Source organism: Falco peregrinus, chromosome 7 (genome assembly GCF_023634155.1).
Source record: "Falco peregrinus isolate bFalPer1 chromosome 7, bFalPer1.pri, whole genome shotgun sequence".
Taxonomy (NCBI): Eukaryota; Metazoa; Chordata; class Aves; order Falconiformes; family Falconidae; genus Falco; species Falco peregrinus.
The window spans coordinates 32,249,279-32,271,116 of NC_073727.1; the positions used below are offsets into that span (position 1 = coordinate 32,249,279).

Here is a 21,838-nt window from a genome sequence, read left to right on the forward strand (position 1 = left end):
ATGCGAGTGCCCAGGTTACTGTTAGTCATCATCATAATCTCTGGACTGTCTTCCTTAAAAGCATGAATGTTCCTAGCTTTTTTTTCTGTGGTCCAGTAATGCCTTAGGATAAAGTGTAAGGATGACATGGGCAGATATAATGAGAAAGTTCCTATCCTGAGATTTTTGGGAAGAGGAGGTAAATCTATCAGGATGCAGCCACAGCAGAAGAGGATTTGAAAGCATGGCAACTGCCTAGCAAGGAGATGTGATTTTCATTTCGATTGCGCAGTGGGAAGCATTTAATTCAGTAAGTTTTCTGTTCTCCTTACTTAGAAACTTAGGAACCTACAGGCTTTTGGAGTAAAGGTGCTTGGAGAACACATTACTTACAAGTAAATAAAAAACAACTAAACACAACTGAAAGGACTGAAGTACTTTCTGAATATAGTAAGATGCTGAAATGCATCTTGCAGTAGGAGACCATCAAGACATAGAATCAATCAGTCTGGCTCTAAAAGTCCTACTTGGCTATTGTATTTTTCAGGTGTTTGTGAGAAGATTTCATGCTTTCCAGTTTGTTCCTACTAAGGGGCATTCAAAAGGAACTGTTTGGGAGGTGTAGCTTTCTCTGATAGTGCAGACGGAGACTATTTGTAAGACCTAAGAAAAAGGTTTTTGAGAGAAGTGCCTGAGTGGCAAGGAGTGATGTGTTTGGTCTTTCAGTCTCCCGCACAGAGTTGCAACAATAGTAATGTCAGAAACCTTTTGAAATTTCCTGAGGAATAGTTTGTCCTTCCAAGCAGAACAAAACCAGTATTTTGTCTCTGTATAAGACAGTAGAAGATCAGAAGATTTATCTACTTCCTAACAGATAGGGTGAGGAAGAGACAGCACTGATGTTTAATGTGGACCATGTGGGTGGGCTGTGGCACCTGCCACAAGTGAGCACCTTAAAACATTTTTTCCCTTGCTCCTCAACACAAGTTGTTTCAGGAGACTTGTTTGTTCTTTTCCGTTGTCATTTATTTAAATAAATTCTCACCAGCTTCTGTGATTCATTTCCCGACAAGGGGCTGGCTATGCTGCCAACCAAAGAAGATTCAAAGATAAAAAAACTGTCTCCTTCAGAGAAAATCCCACTGGTAGTTTACCTGCCATTGCTTTGTCTGAGGACACTTAACTTGAATGTCTCATAGATACAGTAATAGAGTCTCACTTCTGTTTGTAGCCAGTTTTCACCAGCAGAGCATTTCTTTCCCCCTTGCACACCTGAGTGATCTGTTGTGCATTGTGGGTGGTCCTGCAGGGATTTCAGAGGCCTAGATGAGAAGGTTAACCTAGTACTCCCAAAAATCCCTTAGTGCTATGGCATGGCCCAAAAATGAGCTGCAAAGTTAGGCTGGTGCCATGGAGTGCTGATGGAGTACTAGCTGAGATGCCAGTCAAAGCCTTCGGTCTCCAATTTTAGTGCGTGAGCTTTTTTGGGAGGTCCACTTGCCTTCCTGCTGTAGATCCTCTGCAACCAGTCTACATTCCTGCTCAACTCTGTTTTCCACCCAGTCCCCTTCTGCTTTTAGGTGGCCTGGGTTTTGCTATGGAAAAAAGGGAGCCAGAGATCTGCAGAACCTTCTGCTCTGGAAATCTGTCACTATTCTTTTAGAGCTGCACACCATTATTGTGGTGAGCAGTGACATGGGAGAAGAATGACAACAGTAATTTGGAAGCTGAGAGAAGCTACTGCATGCAGGCATTGCCAAGGTGTAAGTATCTTTAACTTGGATAAGGCTACAGAAAAATGAGTTCAGTGAAGCTGAAGATGTTGGCAGTGGAAGGAGGAGTGGAACTGGGAAAATAGATGCTGTGCACACTCTGTTACTTTCTGAGGAAGCATGAAAACTACTACACATAACAGATGCAAGAAGATGCCAAAAAGATAGGTATATCCTGATGGATATGTTAAAAAAATTAAATGTAGAAAACAGATGAAGAGTGAAGAAACTCTACATCCTTACTTGGTTGTAGGCCTTAGAAAATGCTATTATAAGAGAGCATCAGAATGAAATTAAAGAAATTTCTTACATCATTAAAGAACAAAGTGCCATTTATCTGAAGTAGAGCAGCAAGCTATTTTGAATACGATCTGTATTATGTTTGGAGGTAGACTTAGGTTTTTATTTATATGGACCTAAATGGACTTAAGTTTTGATTTGTAATGTCAAGTCTAAGCCTGCTGGGGTAGTCCCTCATCTTTAAAATATACTTAGAGAACATCCTGTGCTAGCACAGGGGTAGCCCTTAACTTTTGAACGCACTCTTCCTCTCAGCCTGTAATACCTTAAGTGTAGTATAGAAAAAACAAAAGTGAAAACTTAGTGATAACTGCTACATGTATAAAGGGTGGTGTACTTTTATTATTATTAGATAGCTACATTTGAGTTATGGCCACTGGACTGATGGATAACGATCAGCTGATTTTCTGTCTGACAGATGTTCTAGGTTTGTCTCTGTACGCTTTCTTAATCAAGTGCATAAATCAAAATTCACCAACATAAAAGCATGTCAGACTGTGTCCATCATCCTCCTTCTGGGTTGATCTAGTATTATGCAATGAAAGGAGATGCTATCAGTGGAGAAAAAGATGATCTGGAGAGGAAAGGGAGGGATTTGAAACAAGCGCACAAGGTGGATAAGAGGAAACTGTACTTCAGAAGTGAGTAGTTTCATATAGCATAAGTTGCAGAGCCAATTTTCTGCATTTAAAAAGTAACCATTTAAGGACCAAAACATCCATGCAAGGTGGGGCGGGGGTGGGGTGGGCATCCACAAGACAGGCTTGAGAAAGTTTGGTGTGTTTTGATGTTAATGTAATTCTGTAGATCCTTATGTGAACAGCAGTCAGCTTACAACAGTATTATTGTCTCACCAACTAAATGGCTGAAATGAAATGGGCAGGTACTGCAGCAACACTAGTATTTTGACATTGGGAATAAATTTTAACATAAGCAAAAGGAGATCCTGAGTATTTTCTGAAGTGTAATTTACAGTCTCTATACTTGTTCTGGTGAGCATGAGGAGAAACATATTTAGGACACCTACAGTTAAGTAAATATGAACACCCACAAAAAGCCGTGAGACTGGGTCTGTAAATATGGATTCATTTTCTTTATTTTGATATTTCTTGTCAAGTGGTGACCTCACCCATTTTAATGCATACATAGTATAATGCTCTATGTAACTGAGAATGTTTACCCATACTGTGTATACTTTCTCAAAGTTGCATTTTTGAATCTCCATATATAGTTTTTATATTTTTGCTACTTATGGAGAAGATTCATTTGGGCTTCATGTGACTGTTTTCATGCAAGACAGCAACTTCCTGCTAAATCTCCAGGTCAGAACTTTTCAGTTGCTGACTTTGGTTAAAGAAAGTGGTTTATTTGCATGTTCAAGTCATCTTTCAGAATTGCAGATTTTACTCATGCCTTCGTTTCTTGCCAAGAAGGATTCATTTATTACAAAGATACAATGAAGATTAAGAATATTTATTCTTGTTGGAATGACATAGCTGAAAGGCATTTTGAGGGAGAAAAGGAAAATGTTCTTTGCAGTCGAAATGCCAGGTCAGCATCAGTAATCAAATTTCTACGCCTCCCTTCCTGCACATCAGAGCAAGTCATGTTTGCTCTCTATTTGCCTCAGTTTTTCTATCCCTGAAATGAGAGTACTGCTATTTTCCAACCTTAGCAGAATTTTAGAAGGGGGGACTATGATGCTTTGCTTCTTGTATGAGCAACACTAAAATGACTGAGACTTTCCTTATCCAGTTCTTAATCTAATACAGCCAGTTGTCAGCTGAAAGCCGACAGCCTTCCGTCACATTGGTCTCCAGCCCCATCTGTAACCTCTCCTGCACAAAGCACTGACTGTATTTACAGAGAGACAACCTGCCTGTTCCCACATTGCACACAGAACTGCATTCATAAAGAGCAAGTAAATATTGTTTTTAACTAACAGTTTGTGTCTAATTATCCGAAAATACTGTTAATTATCAGAAATTATTGGGTATTATTCTGGTATGATAGTATTTAGTGATTCTTAATAATACAACTGCTAATGGCAGTTTTTTCATGCACTATCCCCGTGTGCTACTTGCAGCTAAGTATCACCTCCTTCTGCTCCAGGTATTCTCAGTCAAGCTGGTGCCCTGGCATGTGGTCCTGCAAACACCTCAATGCCTGGTCCAAAGCTGTCCAAAGCAGCAGTTTTCCTGTTCAATTCAATGGGCTTTGAGACAGGGATTGAGGGAGCAGAACACTGTTGGTTCTGTTATTTTCAAGATTCAATTATTTATTAGGTAAAAATCACATACATAAGCTAAGGTTGAAGCTGACAAGGAGCAGAGGAAAATAAATGGTTTGATATCTGCAGGATAAAGAAATGTTATGAAGAGTTTTTGTTCGTATTTTGAGAGGTCTTTTTAATATAATTTTCTCCTCTGTGAAAGGAGTTTGTTCAAAAAAGATTCTAAATAAGAATCTAAACAAGATTCATAATAAAGAAAACATGCTTTGCTTCACAGAGACAGTATGACAAAATAGTTTCGGTTCCTTTCCCAGTGGCTGTATGGCACAACCACTTAAAAAGAGGGATCAGGTCACAAAAAGACATACAAGTAGCCTGCAGGAAGGGCTGTTGCTGACCCTGGCCACAGGTTTCTTGTAGGTACAGAGCAGTTCATTGTGCTAGTCTGATGTGCAAATGGCAACATAAGGAAATGCAGAGAGATTCTTTTATCTTCTTCTGGGGTACATATGAAGCTTGAGCACTCAGCATTGAAATACATGGCTTTTAATAACAAAAGACCCCTTATGGCTATTGTATTGTTGAGCAGGTGATAAGCATCCATCTGGGCTACAGCTGTTTTCTTCCTATGTTTGTTCCATATGCAGATGTTGCTATGAGGAAAGGAGTCAGCAATGACTGATGTAGAGCCTGTGGTCACAGATTTTGCAGCATCAGGACGGGCAGGCCGCCGGAATGCCTTACCAGATATTCTGGGCTCTCCTGCTGGTGCTGGGACTTCAGACCTGCCACACAAACTGGCTGAGCTCTCCGTTTCAGAAGGTAATGGCTGCACATTCAAGAAACTGACATTTTTATGCAGTTGTCCTTTGCTTTCTCCTTAAGATTTCTGCCACCACGCAGTTTTGATGTCAATACTAATATTTCTTCATTTAGGATTAACTTCCAAAGCAGTTACCACTTCTACCTACTGATGAGACACGTTAATTTTAACCAGACTAAGTCTGCCATATCCACCCACAGATTCAGTGTTTAGCAGCCTGGGGAAATGTGCTGGGAACTGAATTCCAGTTCCTCTGAGGAAGAACAAACACAGTTGCATTGCTGGGCAGCTTAGAAAACCGTCACTCCAGCTATAAATTAGTATTTAGTCCTGCACTGAGGTCATTTAGAACAAGACAGCAAGCTGTGCTGTTAATCCAATTACAACTATTTTAACTCAGGCATATACGTTAAAAGTTGGGTTTTACAGTGATTTATTCCTGCTAGTAGGGTTTCAACTTTGCTGTCTAAGACCAGTGTCCTATTTTGGCACATCCTTTAATTTGATAAGGTGCTCTGTTAATTTAGCATAGGTCTAATCAACACCAGCTTTATATTTGAGTTCTTTTTACTTTTGGGGGATTTTCAGATTCATAAGTCTGGTTTCTAATGCCTATGAAGTGAGAATTATAGGTTGGCCCTAAGCATGAATTGCACCTGTTTCTTTAGGTTCTGGTGTGGAAGTGACTTTTTCTTCTCATGCCCATCACTGTTGCTGCTGTGACAAATGCCACGATAACTGGTGGTCCCACATCCAGGAGCAGCAATGGTGTGGGTGCAGCACAGTGGGAGGCAGGCCTGTGCTGAGGAGTGGAGGGTCTGTTAATCTGAACTGAGATAGATTGTAGGAGGGATTGTCAGGCTCTGAGGATGCGCCCTGCATGTCCTGCTTGTACATTGCCTGAAGCAATTACAGGATGTTGAGTTTACAGCCTCATAAAGCATCATAAAGGCTCTGTGTGTGTGTGTGTGTGTGTTTTGATTACAAGTTGTTCTTGCTTTGCTGATTTAATTTATATTCATGTGTTGGGGGTTCTGTAATGTAAATCCAACATGGGCCCAATGAAGGACTGCTGGGCAAGCAGAAAGAATGTTTCCAGGAGTGAGAAGGGACCAAATGACCACATCCTGGCTTGAATCTGGGACAGAGAGGAAAATAACGATCTGAATGGGTGCTGGAAGGATGCATTACTTTTGCAAAAGGAAGGCACAAAGTTTTGTGAAGGAAAGAGGGTGGACATAAAGAAGAAAAACAGAAAGACAACAAGATTAAATACCCTCAGGCTGCAGGGCAGGAGTGAGGAGAACTGGGAGAATCTGGAAGAACAGGTGGGAAGGATGGTGGGCACTGTGTCACAGTACATTCAAAGTAAAGCGGGGAGCCTTGTGAGTCCAGTTAAAAGTCCTTTTTTTTGATGAGAGATTTTCCCCTAGGAATATGAAAAGTATGTCCCTACAGATTTTCTTCTTCTGGTGTGTGCGACTGGAGCACTGGAAATCCATTCCACAGTACAGACACTTAACATTTAATGCTTTGGTTTTCAAGTATTATGGGGTCTTTTATTCCAAATAGCTCTTCCACCTGGCATAGTCAGGCTTCAGCAGGAGAGAACTGTTTCCCTTATCAAAGGGGAGGTAGATGGGAATTTACATCCTTATTAGCGTCAGGAGCTACGGAAGTGGAGTGACCAGTGCAACCCACTGAAATACTCATTGCTATGTTATGTGAACTAACCTTTGTATTGTTTAGAGCTGTGAACCTGGAGGGAGCTGCACTACATTAACCATGTTAAACAAAGCACAAAAGAATACAACAGCTGTAGATAAGTTTGTCATGTTTGTTCAATTTTGGCCTCTGGAAAGTTCAGTAGTTGGAATAAATATACTTTTTAAAGCATGCAAAATTTCTCTCTTCAATGTTTCCCCCCGCCCCTGGATAAAGTCTTGTTAAAAGAAATGTTACAGCACAGCATAAAATAAGTACTTAGTCCTCCAGACAGAATAATTCTCTCTTGGTGCCCATCCAATGCATTAAGAAGAAGAAATGAAACACAGCTACATTAGTTTTAGCAAAATGTACTGATGCTTTCTTACAAATACAAGGACTAGCACTGCCAGCATTTGAAGAACAATTAAGAGCATGGAATTATCTTTTGCTTTTGTCATTGACATACAGCTGTGCCAGAGTGTGCCTGGAAGGAGCAGTTTCTGTTATCAGCTGTTTGCAGTAGTGATAATAGGAAATGAATACAGGATACAGTTAGGTCCAATCTAACTGCTTGGATGCTTTTTTGGGTTGGGAATTCCAGGAGTATAGACGGAAATTACAGCCTCATTGTGTTGTAAAGTTAAACTTCTGATGAGACAGCAAGCAAAATGAGGAGAATTCATCAAAATGGAAAGTAAGTTTGGAAGTTCAAATGCTGTGACAGCAGAAGAGTTTGTGAAATGCTTAGGGCTCTAACAGGCATCTCCTTTTGCCTATTTCTGCCTTTAACAATAAGCTGTTACAAAAATGAAAGTGATTTCCAGCTCAGAACAAAGAAGCTGGATAAATGAGAAAAGTGGAGAAGATGGAACATGTGGCTATATAAAGTATGCCCTATTTTTTTTCTACTCTGAAAGTTTCAGTGAAGTTTATGGGAAATGGTGAGGAAGACTCTCCATCTTGCTTCGAATTTAGCTAATGCTCATTGGATCATACATTTCCTCTTTCTAAAATGCTGTGAGCTGCTGTCATAATGAAAGGTCAGGAACAGGATGTACTAATACCTTTTGTCTGGTTTAGAAGAGAAAAGAGACTTTGCTTTATTCTTTACGAGTATACAAGGATCATAGCTATGCGATATAAATTTCCACGTACTCTGCAAGCCACACCAAATTAACATTCTCATGAGAAGAGCAGGGGAGATTTTGGCACCAGCAGTTTGTCTGAGAGCCTGACTCTGAAATGAAGACCATCTGTATCCTGTCTGATCATCCTCTGATGGTGCTAAGTTTTGAAGGGCTGAGACCTTCCACAGGTGGTCTGGCAGAAGGCCATACTGGAACCATGTTAAAAACAGTCAATTGGTATCACTGGTGGTCCAAAGATTGAAGAGGAGTCTGCAAGAAGTTTCAGAGCAAAGAGCCAACTGGTCTCCCATGTCTGGTAATCTGCATTCTGCCAATAACTGTAGAGGAATGAAGCTGGGTTAATTGGCATTGATAATATACAGCTGTGGGCTGGCATCAGGGGCGGTGGGTTGGCTGACATAGACAAGGTGCAGCTGTGGCTGGTTCTGTGAAGAGGTTGGGCAGCCAAGGAAAAGAGAGCAGCTGAGGAAGAGAGAGGAGGAAGAAGCAGAGAGAAGAGAGAATGAGCACTCTGGATGAGGAGAGGTGAGGAGAAGGCAGCAGAGGGACTGGCATCAAGAGTACGCTGGTATGAGATGGTAAAAGACCTTGTTGCAGCTTGATAGTTTTGCTAGTGCTGCGACAAATAACCTTTATTATTTGTTGAAATTTTTCTAGGTGACTGTGTATAACTATCTTGATACGTAGCAAATTAGCACCTGTTGCACACCTAAGTGCTACCAACTATGAGATTAGATTTTCTCTGACAAACTGTTTTCCTCCACCCTGTCTGCAAGACTCCACTAATACTAGACTTCCAACCCCACACAGAAATAGCCAATTGAGGACATTGCTCTGTCTTCCTTTCCTCACAGTGCTGTCCTACATAATGCTGAGGGGTATCAAAAGTAGAAAAGTCCCTGGAGAGGGACTTTTTACAGGGGCTTGTAGTAGTGATAGGACAAGGGGTAGTGACTTTAAACTAAAAGAGGGTAGATTTAGATTAGATACTAGGAAGAAATTCTTTCCTGTGAGCATGGTGAGGCACTGGCACAGGTTTCCCAGAGAAGCCGTGGGTGCCCCATCCCTGGAAGTGTTCCAGGCCAGGCTGGATGGGGCTGTGAGCAACCTGGTCTAGTGGAAGGTGTCCCTGCTTATGGCAGGGGGCTTGGAACTAGAGTCTTTAAGGTCCCTTCCAACACAAACCATTCTGTAATTCTAAGATTCCATGAAATAACCCAGTTCTTAATTTACCAATATAAGATTACGAAGCCTCTGGGCAGACTTGCAACATCAAGCGGTTTCTGCCAAGAGCTTTAGATGGTAAATTGTGTACAGTGTTATCTATTTGCTGTGATATGTAGAGAGCAAAATATATAACTCTTTTGTCTGATTTTGATAATTTATGGCAAGTCTCCAGAGCAAATAGCTGAAAATGTACCACTGAGATTACAACTATTAAAGTGGGAGACTGCACAGCCAGGTATGCTAAATAGACCTCTCCTTGACCTTAAAACCTGTTTTACATTTGGGTATTCTGTTAGAACCGGTAAATGCCATGTGAGACTTGAAGGTAGTGTGAAAATTATTGTGCTTTGCAAGGAGATGGAGGCAAGTGTAGTTCCTGTTTCTCAGTGAGACAATTTGAGCATCAAAAGCGACAGCGTGGAACTCTCCATCTAATGACCGCACACGATAGGCAGCTTTTACTTATATTAATCAGGTAAGCATTCAACTCTAACCTATGGAAGAGTGAACTTCCAAATCAGAGTAACAAAAAAATCCCCTTATCTTACGAAGACGGGGTGAATTTGCCTAGGTATTTCTTGGCAAAGGTGGTCAGCCAGGTATCTAGCATTTTTTATAAACTGAAATGTTATGTACCTGAAACCAAGCAGTGCTCAGAGGAATGCATTATTCTAACTTGACTTCAGAAATGACCCAGAAAAAAAGAATAACAATAATAAAAAGTCATCTCCAATCTGCTTCTTACAACCAAAGGCACATTGATCAGCATGTGCAAGGAGCAGGCAAATCAACCTCAATAGGGAATTGCTTTTGGAAGATGCTCCTGCAAGTTCTTTAACTTTCAAGTTAACCTCTCTTTCTAAAGCACCTGTGAGTGTGGTAATAAATAGGCAATCCAAACAGAGATAACCAGTAAACCCAAATATTTGACTGCATTAAAAAAACTAAGAATGTGTGTGCTATAAATGTTTTAATTCTGGTTTGTTTGGGTTTTTTTTAGATGAAGGAGCAGAGGGTGGAGAAGTGCCACCATCCAAAGCCTTCCTGGAAAGTCAAGAGGCGGAAGGAAAAAACAATGATTCCTAACACCTGAGGACTGCTGGATTAATGAAACCCATCGACAGACTTTCCAGTTTCCCTGTGTCACCTCTCTGAAGTGCAGTAGCAACTTTAGCAGCACAGACAAGATTTTGCAACGCACTTGTACCTAGATAACATTAATGTGGAACTACTATTTTTTCTACTGTTGTCCTTCAAAACCAATGTTCTGTACATTCAAATGGGAAGAGAACTAAAGAATATGTCTCTTGTTTTGGGTTTCCTCATGGCTGTAGTATTCATCCTAACTAATCTTCTTTGACAGTTTTAAGTAATACAGCTAGCAGATGTTCCACCAACTAATGATTACTTCAGAATAAAAATCCTGTTTCTTCATTTCCCAAAACACCTTCTTTCTCTCTGACACAAAGGTGTATTCGCTTTCCCCACCTTAAGGCAGTATTAAGTTTATATTAGATTACAGACATTATCTGTAATTTATCTCCTGAGATTTTTGTTCTCATTAGGCATACGTAGGTGGGTGTGAGAAATGAAAACAACTTTTTTTTTCTCCTCCTCCTGTCTCCAAAAGCTTTTTTTAAACTACTTAAAAAGTAGTGTTTGTTTTCAAACTCTCTTTTGACTCTGATTATGGAAGATCATCAGTTCTCCCACACTTAGCAGTCTTGCCACTTCTGTCATTTCTGTTTTCAGGCTGAACATTGTAGCTGTTCATGTGTAGCTAAAATAAAGTAGCCGTGTTTGTAAGTGATTAAAATTGTTTAATCTTACTGTAGAAATTAAATAACTATCATCTTTTCTGTCTTCTATTGATTCCTTGATGTTTCCTCTATATGACAAGACTTAAAATCTCATAATACATATTCCTTTTATTTCATTTGGGTTTTGCTTTATTGTTTTCTGACAATGAAGATGTTTCAGTCATTGTGATTTTTACAATGATTTTTAAGCAAAGGTTTTTCTCTGCTGAAAGGAATTGTTTTGTTATGGAGGTCATGCTCCTGAAAATACTTAGCATTCACTCCTTTATTGTAGGAGACCTAAGATTCAGGTACAGACATGCACCTTTACAGCAGCCTAGGGCAGCAGCCGTTTATGTACTGCTTGAAACCTAACCGACACTGACAAGTGAATGCTTTTATTTGCCCACACAATCCCCCTGCTGGGCTGTAGTCATACCATCTCTGATGGGTACATTCCACGTTTGACTGGTATTCCATCCATAAAATATTTGTGTCTTTTATAGCTGGCAGAGAGCTTGTAAGAGGCCTTTCCACACAGCTACCATTTCTACTGTGTGTTTACTCACGCATGTCTTTGGGGTCTTTTGGGGACCATTCAGTAAAGGATTCAGTTTTATCCAACTGAACTGACACTCAGTTCCCTCCGTTTACATGTTTTCATTTAACAAGTGCAATGTCCCAGAATTACTTTCAGGTTTGGAAAGGTAAAATAACTTACTCCACTGGAGCAATACAGGTGGCTTTAGAAAGTCTGAGACTGAGCTACCTGACACTGCAGGGCCAGAGCTGAAAACCACAGTGGAGAGGGACTTGGAGCTAACTGTAGTTGTGGTACACACTCTTGTTCTGGGTTGCAGTCCTATTCTCATATACCAGCCCTCTTTATAGCATCACAGTACCTAAAATTGTTCAATTTTAAGAAGTTAAAATGATCCCATGGAAATCAAGTAGCTGAGTATTGCCGAAACAGAATTCCTTATATGCATTAAGTGGAGCATATGCTAAAGTACTCTTCTGGGTCATGGCCTATATTGAATTCTTTTATTTCACAGTTGCAGCGCTGGATATATTTAGACTCTTCTCTCACAGAATACAGACACTGAAATTTGGGTTACAGGAATAGATAGTTCAAGTAGGTATTTTGTTAGCCTAAGATGCTTTGATGTTTTTTACTATTAAAACACCAATTATGAACCAGCTGAATTTAGCGCAAATTACTCATGCTAAACTCTGTATAAAAACCATTCCACAGTTGTATACATACATGGAGTTAGCTGCTCACAGACATACAGTTTAGAACTAGTCAGTGATCAACACTGCAAAATTGGTGCTTACTTTGTACTTTAGCTGTATGAACCTGATTGAGAAAACACTGCATAGAAAGAAGAATTTTAATGGAAAATCAGAAAAACTGCATAAGAAGACTAACAGGCATATTTAAAATGCAAGTCAATTACAAGCAGGATGACCATGTTTGATCTATAAGATGTGGGTCACATACTACACAGTCCTCATTTGCCTGTGCATTATCTAGTTGCAGATTAACCAAGTTACAGATGCAGAAATACTTGTTTGCCACATGCATGTACACTTTGTGTCTAAACAATTATTAGTCTAGGCTGCGTGGGAGAGCTCTTTTGTAGTTAGTTTAGATATAGAAGAGGAATATCTAGGTATGCCCTGGATTTTGTCAAATAAACCTTTCCAGTTCTGAGGCAGCTGTGTATATCTGAGCAGTGTAAACAAATACTGGTTGGTGCAGGAGACATTGTGCCATATAATCTTTGGTCCAGAAGGATTTATTAGTTGTGTATTACAGTTGACTCAGCCAGACAGGAGCTAGCCCCTTCAGAGCTGCATGGGGGTCTCAACGCCATGCTGTCAAGTACTCTGGGATTTAGGTAGGGTTACTATCTTAAGCATAGCTAAAGCTAGGAAAGGTCTGGTTCATTTTTTTTGTTAGTATCTTGAAGACAGGTAATAGTTCTACTAAACTTTGGCCAAGCCTGTAAAGAGCAAATTAAGTGCTTCTGAATATATTTCTCACAGAGACAGTTTATCCAGCTTCAACCATTATCCAGGCTATACCACCCTCCCATTAGCTCAGCTAATGGGTAATTGATGACAGTGCATTCTCTTAATCCACAGGGTAAAAAAGTTATGGCCCTGAATCAGCAGAGTATTTTAAACCATGCTTAGCTTTAAATGCAGACTAGTCTCACAGAAGTCAATAGAACTACTTAGTGCCTAAAATTAGGTACATACTTAATTACCTCGATAAATTACAGCAGCAAACTTCTATTAAGGCTAATCTGGTATTATAATGCATTAATCCCAATTTCCATTCCACCAAGTGTGGCACAGGTAATAGCATCTTTTTCATCAGTTTACAACACTATCCTGGGCTTTTATAAAGCAAAGAAATTCATTTTAGTGCCAAGCAAAAAGGGTAACTGTTTCCAAATTTTAGAACTTAATGAAGCAATTATTCATTCTTAGCCACTGCATATTAAAAAAAAAAAAGACAGAAAATACACTTGTAACTTCATTGTGCATATATAAAACAATTCACATAGTTTGAGCATACAGAGAATTGGCCTCAATCTTTTCCAGATGTCATTAAGAAGGTAATTTTCTTTGGGTCAGCCCTTCATCAGAACCTTCATGTAAGAGGCGGATGAACATGCCGAGGCACATCTTTTGTTCCTATAAAACAGGAAAGTTCAATTTGTTATCTGGAAGGCAATAAAGGACTAAATGGGTTTTGAGATAGGGGACTGATTATTAGAATGTTCTCATTTAGAAACATTAAGCGAAGTAATTAAGCATTTTTTTAAAATGAAGCTTATTTGCTATGATTCCTTATGCAGCTATCTCCCCTGTGTCATACACCATCATTCTGATGTAATACTGCACAGGCTGATCTTGGATGGATGAAATGAGTGGGAAACAGTTTGCAAAGTGGTATATTTTAAAAGAAATTTCAAAATCATTGATAGTACAGTAACATACAAGTTAGATCTAGTTGTCACTGAAGACAAAGATTGGTGTTATACCAACTACAGCGTGAATTATATCTAACTTCATGAGTTACTTATCATACAGAAAATTTCTCCCAACTCAGAAAGTCCATGAACACAAATGCTTGGAGGCAAGGAGGCTAGTCTGTGGAAACATCATATGTTTGCACTATTCAAGACATCATATTCAGCTATAGAGACCTACAATCTGACCTAGAGTGGCCATTTCTCTGTTGTGTAGCTTTCACACAGTGGCAATCACACAAAATAATATAACTGTACCTGCATTAGTTAAAAATGACAACAGAGCAGTGGCTAGAAGAGGTCTAAACTACATTTTACCATCAGTATGTCAAATGTCCTTTATGTATCACACATACAAAGAGGAATACTTCAAGATTTAGCAAATTACTTAGGGCTAGTTCATATTCATCTCTTTTGTCTGCTGGTGCTCTGTGTGTGATAAAGCCTGTGAAAAAGAATTGAACAGAGATTTCTGCATGGATTTCTCCACCTGGTTGGCACAGGCTATATTTCCTGTGCTCAGTTGGCAGAAGCCCCAGACCCACCGTGGTGCATGTGGCTTCCCCAGGGTCCACACAGAACGGGCCAGTGGTGTCCCAGGGCACTTCCTCTGACACGGTTTGGTCAGAAATAACAAGGGCTTAAACTGCCCTGCCATCTAGTGGGATTCTCAACCTGCCAGGTAATTTGTGCAAAGAAACGGACAGAGACAGTTTAAGAGACCTCAAAACTAGCTGCTTGACAGCAAAAGTACAAAGAGGATGTGAGCTGGCCTCCTGAGAGACTGTCTCCAGCCAACCTGAGACGTTCACTTCAAGGGCTTCGCTAAAGGTCCAGTACCTTGGTGTCTCTGTATTCAGAAACTTGGGTGATCACAAACAGGAGACATCTCCTGTTGCTGAGAACGCTGTTCCAATGGCTTAGGTTAAGCTTGGGAAAATAATGCCAGCTGAAGCTTCCCCACTCCAGTGGGCTGCCCTTTGGAGATGCGCAGCACTCCTTCCTGGTGCCCCTTGCAGCTTACTCCTTGCTCAGCCACCAAGAGCTCATCGTCTCCAGTCTGGAGGCCCAGACCTCTCAGTGGAAACACACTGCATGAGCAAAGGAAAGATGCTGGACTTGGGCACCAAGGGTGAACTAGCCAAAAATATTTTCAACCTGTAGACTCTGTCATAAAACAGGTGTCTAAGTCAGGTTTGCTAGCCTACCCAGATTTAAACGCTCGCGCTGCGATTTGGGCTGGGGTACCAATACTGCCATAGATGACTGCTTTTGACCTTATTTAGGGACAACTCAGTTTTATCTTCCCCACCTGAAGCTGTTCTACTTCAGAGAGTAATTAGCAATAAATACCAAAAGCTGGTATTTTATTTCATTATTTTGGTTGACTTTCTCTGCTCAGCCCAGTGGAACCAATTCATATCCCCAAGACAGCTGGAGCAACAGTAGGCCTGAAAGCCACCACTCTGCCCTGTCCTGTGCCATGTCCTAACACCTGACCTCCTGATTTTAATGCAAGACTTGCATTTGATAGAAAAATGGAAGTTTTTTTGGCTGTTAATACAAAGCCTGGGTGCCGTGGGCTTTTCTGAATTAAACATATATTCAGCAATTGCCTCCAGTGTAAAAGGCCCTGATGTGAGGATTTAAGCAGTCCTCACCAGTGCTGCATTCCTGGGACTCTGCTGTGCAGTGGCTGATGCTGTAAATCCAGTGCTCATCATAAAACGTGCAGAAAAGCTAATCTGTGAGAGACTGGTTTAACCTTCCTATAAATTTTATTTTTTTCCAGAGCCTTTAGGCATGACTGGAAATGATATATCAGCAACGTAAACAAAAAGAAGGAGCACGTAAACTGCTGTTAACTCCGAGCAGCATTCCAGAAGTAGTTTTCTCATAACGCACCCGGCTTCCTGAGGGGACAGGCGCCCCTTTGGCCCGGGGGCGCCGCCACCGCCAGGCCCCAGTGCCGGCACTTCCCGCCCGGCGGGCACAAGATGGCGCCCGAGCCCGCGCCAGGCACAGGGCCGAGCCTTCGCCCTCCTCACAGCCTCGCCCCTTTCCGCCTCCCGGCACGCAGCGCCTCGGAAACGGCAGCGCCTGGGCCTGCCTCGGCAGGGATCGTAACGCGAAGAAGAGGGGGAGCTGTGGCAGCGCCGCGGCCACGGGGCGCCCGCGGGACGAAGGACGGGGCTCCCCGGCGGCGCCCGGAGCTGCCCGGCGAGACAGGGCGCCCGAGACCCCGCTCACCAAAAGCGTGCGGGGAGCGGGTGTGAGCCGGGCCGCCCTTCGCCCCCGCACCCCTCCGGCAGCCCCTGCTGCGCTGCCGCGCGGGCGGGTGCGCGCCCCTCAGAGGAGCCTGCCACACGGCCCGCGCCGGTGTCCCTCTGGTCAGCTAAATACGCAGTTTATTCACAGGAACGTTAATTGCTGCTCTCCAGCACAGCTGTCGCTCCTGCACGTCCCCCCGGCCCCCAGCAGCCCCTCCACGGCCCCCAGCAGCCCCTCCACGGCAGCAGCCCCCCGCACACAGACGCGCAGCGCCCAGCCAGCCGGCCCGTCCCCGGCAGCCACCCAGGCCACCTCCGGCTTCCAGGCCAGCAGGGGCTGGGCAATACTACCCTGCGCCCCATGGAAGAAAAGCGCTCTTGAAGTGAAAAACGGGAAAACTGCCATACACACATTCACGGGAAAGCTACGCGGTGTGAACCCGCTTGGTCTTACCACCGGTTATGTACTCATCTTCTGCTTCAACTGTTCAACAAACCCATCCCATTCCTTCCATCCCTCTGAATTTCTCGTCTAACCATTCAAAGCTCACATCCATCTACTCCCTTTCTCTAGTGCTAACACCTTGCTTCACTCGCTTGTGTCTCCTTATGTCCAAGATCAACTGTTAGTGCTTTAAACACACAATATAAGAAACTAGTCTCTTTAATTGCCTCTGTAGTTCTGTAAAATGAGATGATAGAAGGACAGTTCATTGCTATTCCTCCCAGCAAATACCAGGTAGAGATCTTACCTATCCGACAGACTCATTAAAGACCCTTGAGCCTGTCCCTGAATAGTCGTTGTCTTGAGCACTGTGAGATGGAAAGCTTCTCTAGAAAAAAAAATAGCATGGTTTTATGCAAATAGAGGTGGTGTTGCAATATAAGAAAGTGCTGAAATAAGTTTCTTTCAGGCAAGTTTCAGAGAGCCTTTGAACTCTTTGCTTTTTTTTTTTTTTTTTCCCAGCATGCCTTTGAACTCTTTGCTTTTTTTGCTTTTTTTTTTTTTTTTTTTTTTCTTCAGCATGGGCTATTATGAGTAGAAACTTCTAGGAAAATTTATAACGGATAAAATGAAATGCTGACATGTAAGGAGTGTATTTAAGGGTGGGGGAGAAAAAGGACAATGAGTCAGAGTTAAGGGTGTGAAAGTCATGCCATGTTTCCTCTTCATAGCTCTTCTTTTAGCAGAACAGCTGGGCCAGCTGTGGATGTGAGCCTGCCTGCTCCTGTACCCTCCACTGGCTCTGGACTCTGGGTGTCCTGAGCTCTGGCTGCAGTGCTGATCAGCTGCTCAAGAAAGTTTCAAAGGTCTGGAGGAAGATGTGATTAGAAGCCTTGTTTAACTACTACAAGATTAGTTAAGGATTTTGTGAAACATAGAGGGTCTGGGTTATGTTCATCACTGCCACACTGAGGGGAAAATCTTTTGAAACATGTACACATGGATGTATAGCATTAAAGGAATAGTGGATGTACTTATACTTCCCCACTGGCACTTGCTGCAGTACAGTTTGGAAAGTGAGTCCCATGATTATCCAGGCAGGGACTACATGCCTGTTTTCCCTTCTGTGCATATCTGCATCTTCTCCCATAGTAGACTCTAGATTTGGCAAAGTACAAACCCACACTCAGCAAGTGGGATATATTTTTAAGTTTCCTGGTTTAGACTTGCCCGTTGTGACCATCTCATGTGATTTCTTGCTTAATCCAGAATCCAGAACTTCTTTGAATTACTTCCTGCATTATGTCTAATAGCGTGGTTGTTAGCAGTTTACAGCTTGTAGGGATGGAAAGTCTAGTTAAGGCAGTTTGAAAGTTGGTCAAGGGATTAAGTGTCCTCACAGGTAATATGCACTTAATTTTTAACATAAATTTCTCTAGACTTAACTTGCAGTGACTGGAGTTTTGTATGCCAGACTGAAGAGAACACTCTTACTTCTTTTTCTGTAGGATTGTCTCCAAGCAGACCAATGCTTCCACCAAGTTTGTCTTGGCACTAGTCCCTATTTAGAGCTAGTAATGAGCTAATTGAACACAGCAATGCTTCAAGTTGTCCTAGAATTTTGTGTTCCAGGAAGTTTACATGTTTCAACTCATGAAAACTCAGAAATGACTCAATGCTTGGTCACAAACAAATATTTAAAGCAGGGATATAGTTGCACTCTTGAATTAATCCAGTTAGGTGCATAATTCTATCTAGGTCACCCAGGAGAGATTTCATTTCGAAAGCACCTCTGCCTGATCTCTGTCAGGCATTTTTTCATCAGCAACAGGCCCATCAATTGATAACCTAATTACATTATTTGTTAAGAGTGTGGAATTCAGACATTTCTTGGGGGTGCATTAACACTTCCTGTAACCCACTGCTAGTTTAGAACTTCGAAGGGGAGATGGCTTGCTTCAGGTGAGAGATTCTGATTTAGAGGAGACAAACCCAGAGGAGCATGGCTCCAGCAGGCTGTGATGCTGTCCTGTCAGTCCATCGCTGAGCAGAACAGAGAAGAGCCCTGGGAATATCCAAATGCAGGTAGTTAATGAGCTGAGTTGTTACTTTGTATCTGTTTTCCAAATTCAGTAGTTATTTTATTAAATTTGTAATTCAGTCAAATGAAACTGATTTTACTTTTTGTCTAAAACTCAGCTGGTATTAAGAGTGATTTCAGGATATCGCAGCAAATGGAGTGCTTCAGTATGGATAATGAGAATGAAGGTACATTGAGCTATTCCAGAAGTTTCTTAAATCCAGGCCTGCAGACTGCAAAGTTGTCTTTTGCTATGCTGATTACACTGAATTCCAGATGGTGGCACTTAAGTGTTAGACAGCCTCCATGGTGTATACTAGGGCTACAGAAGGAGAATATGACATTGAGAGATCACCTATACCTTTAATACTGTCAAATTTTATTGATGATAAAAATCTTTCCCTACCTTCGCTATAATACTGAATCCTTGGACCTCAATACGGAGTGTGCTTCTGCTCCACTAATGTTATCATTGGGCTGCTCTGAACACCAAATCTACACAAGTCTTCCAGAATCAGTTGCAGTAAGACAAATGCAAGTCACCTAATCTCCTTAAACCTCTGCTATTTTTCCATTTATGCACATAAGGATTATTTTAATTTAGTGTGTTCAGCTTATTCATATGCCTTCTAAATTTCTCTGAGTCATTGTTACCCCTGAAATAGTCAGTTACTTATTTGTAAGACTGTATTTCTTTCTTCCTCAGTGTATGACCTTACATTTGGCCATGCTGAAACTGAAAGTCTGGAAAGCTGATTTCTTGTATTGATTTTACAATAGTCAGACAGCTATGGTAATTGACACATGGTATCAGACATTTCTGTTACATTTTAGATGCTTTTAAATATTTTTCTGCTCTTAAACAGAAAAGAAAGCAAAGACAAATATTAAAATAACAAAGGCCTGATGTTACAAAGTTAAAATAACTGCATCTTCAGTAAATAGGACTGGGAGCCAGGAGGGTGGCTGGCTTTGGCACAGGCTAATTCTTAGGGGACAGCCTCTGACTGGAGACCTCTAAATGGTAATATTAGACAACAGGTAACAACCCCCCAAATGCCTTTAAGAAGCAGAAGACAAACCTGGACATATTTAGTAGTATTTGCTTCCTTCTTCAAACCATTGTAGACCAGCTGTCCTCTCAGCTTAAACCAATTTGAATAAATGTCTAATAGTTCATAATAAGGTATTAGCAGGCGCTTACTTTCCAGGACTCTTGTAATCTCATGTCACACCAATTTGTATCTTAAGAGAGAGTCTGCAAGAATGAAATGCATGACCACTTTGTTTTCACCAGTTAGCAAGAGACACCATAGGTAGACCTTAACATGACAGGTGTTTTAATGTTAGCCTGTCCTGGCATTATTTTGGTTGAGCTTTTTCCGTGGCAGGAAGCCTGCTGAACATGCTCCTAACCATTGCCTAAGGTATGCCATATTCTTAGAAGAGGTATGATATAAACACGTCTTCCCTGCTCCTGCCTGCATTACCTTGCACGTTGCCTATCACCTGACCTGCAGTTCCAGCAAAGCCCTTTCCGTGGTATTTACACAGCACAAGGCTGGATTCATACAGCTGCTTTGTACCTGGGGCCATTCTGTGACCACTTGCTTGTGCAGCTGTATAATAAGATGTCTTATCCATAAAGCATTTATCTCTTGTTTAAACTGGGATTTCTAAAGACCTGGCCATCAACAGAGTAAACCTAGTGATTTTCTGTGACTCACCGACAGCACTGAGAGGGTTTATTTTTATTAGGGGGATCAGCAAATCTCTTAGACAGCTAGAGGACATGTGATAATTTTAGTTAAGGACATTCTACTGCCCTGTTTGACATCAGTTTTTTCTGCAGCGCCAAAAATCAAATCACACACAGCCCTGAAGCAACATCATCCCATCTGACACAACAGCTACTAAAATCTGGTCTGTATTACACTGAGATCAAAGCTGCCCAGAGTTTCACAGCAGGGCTTCAAACAAGGTTAAAATGTGCTGAGAATACCCTAGTCTGCTGTCCATAAATGAAGAAAATATCTTCTACTTTCAGCTACACATTATTTTCAATTTCTTTAATTCAAAAGTAGACCCCTATATGTTTCAGAATGCTAAGAGATTACCAAAATTCCTAAGTGAGTTAGAACCTTGAATCATGTGGGCTTTCATTGGGATTCAATACCTCAAATGCCTTTGAGTGCCTACATCTGCTTCCATACCAGGGCAGTCAGGCCCTGGTGTCACTGTTACCCTTTGCTGCACACATGGGTACAAGATGCTCTGCAGTTCGATTGCCCTGAACGCAGAAATGTTTGAGTAATACAGTCACCACTAAATTATCTGAAATGTTTGAATAATAGTCACCACTAAATTATCTGAAGGTCTTGTAGCATAGTACCCCCCCCAACTACTGATCAAACACTACAGAGTAATATGTTAATCTTGGCTGTTGTACTGCAAGGATGGTGAAAGGATAGGTTTAACAGAATTGGTGTAAGCAAGAGTGCCTCTCCTGTGCTAGATCCATAGAGGAACACAGCAGAAGGATAGATAAACCTGACTTCAAACATTAGCTACACCAATTTCACTACATTTCTGTAACCAGAGTACTAAGCCCTACGTGACTGGCTGCAGTGATTAGATGCTCAAGCAGTTCCTGGCATTGATTATGAAGAATCCACACATGAGAGAACCTCTTGGTCAGACTTTTCTACCACAGGAGCCTGGTGGCCATCCAGTGGTGGTTTGTTTGACTTTATTTTTTTTTTCTGAACAAGTGATATTTTTTTGCAAGGACTGAACGAAGGCTCAGTGAGGCTGAGCGCCTCATTCTCTGAATGCCTGAGAGCATGTGAAGCAGCGATAGAACAGGGGGAGAAGGTAGCCAAGGGTAGTTTTTGTGTCCTGTATTCAAAGGCTGAAGGTTAGAGCGGTCTCACATTCACCCTGGATGGCCTTTGGAAGCAAGCATTACTCATTGCACAGGGATGTCTTGCCACAGCATTTTCAGCATT

General features: G+C 41.6%; 1 protein-coding gene and 1 long non-coding RNA gene across 13 annotated transcripts in view; one reads left to right on the plus strand and one right to left on the minus strand.

Moving 5' to 3' along the window:
- PKIB (cAMP-dependent protein kinase inhibitor beta) overlaps nucleotides 1-11,125 on the plus strand; it is a 56,048-nt gene extending 44,923 nt beyond the window's left edge. For 9 of the 12 annotated variants that reach the window (XM_055810208.1, XM_055810202.1, XM_055810207.1 and 6 more), the window contains 2 exons: nucleotides 4,932-5,106; nucleotides 10,190-11,125. In XM_055810208.1, coding sequence (XP_055666183.1) covers nucleotides 4,959-5,106; nucleotides 10,190-10,275 — 234 coding nt within the window. In that variant the 5' untranslated portion in view covers nucleotides 4,932-4,958 and the 3' untranslated portion in view covers nucleotides 10,276-11,125. Of the gene's footprint in view, nucleotides 1-1,559; nucleotides 1,743-3,806; nucleotides 3,973-4,931; nucleotides 5,107-10,189 lie in introns of all 12 variants that reach the window. The other 3 variants (XM_055810205.1, XM_055810206.1, XM_055810209.1) reach the window with 2 other exon arrangements.
- A 2,398-nt stretch (nucleotides 11,126-13,523) lies between these two features.
- LOC114013487 (uncharacterized) lies at nucleotides 13,524-17,132 on the minus strand. Its single transcript, XR_003556491.2, has 2 exons — nucleotides 17,058-17,132; nucleotides 13,524-13,697 (listed from the first exon to the last, which is right to left on the minus strand). It is a non-coding gene; the product is annotated as an uncharacterized LOC114013487 (long non-coding RNA).
- Nucleotides 17,133-21,838: the final 4,706 nt, after the last annotated feature.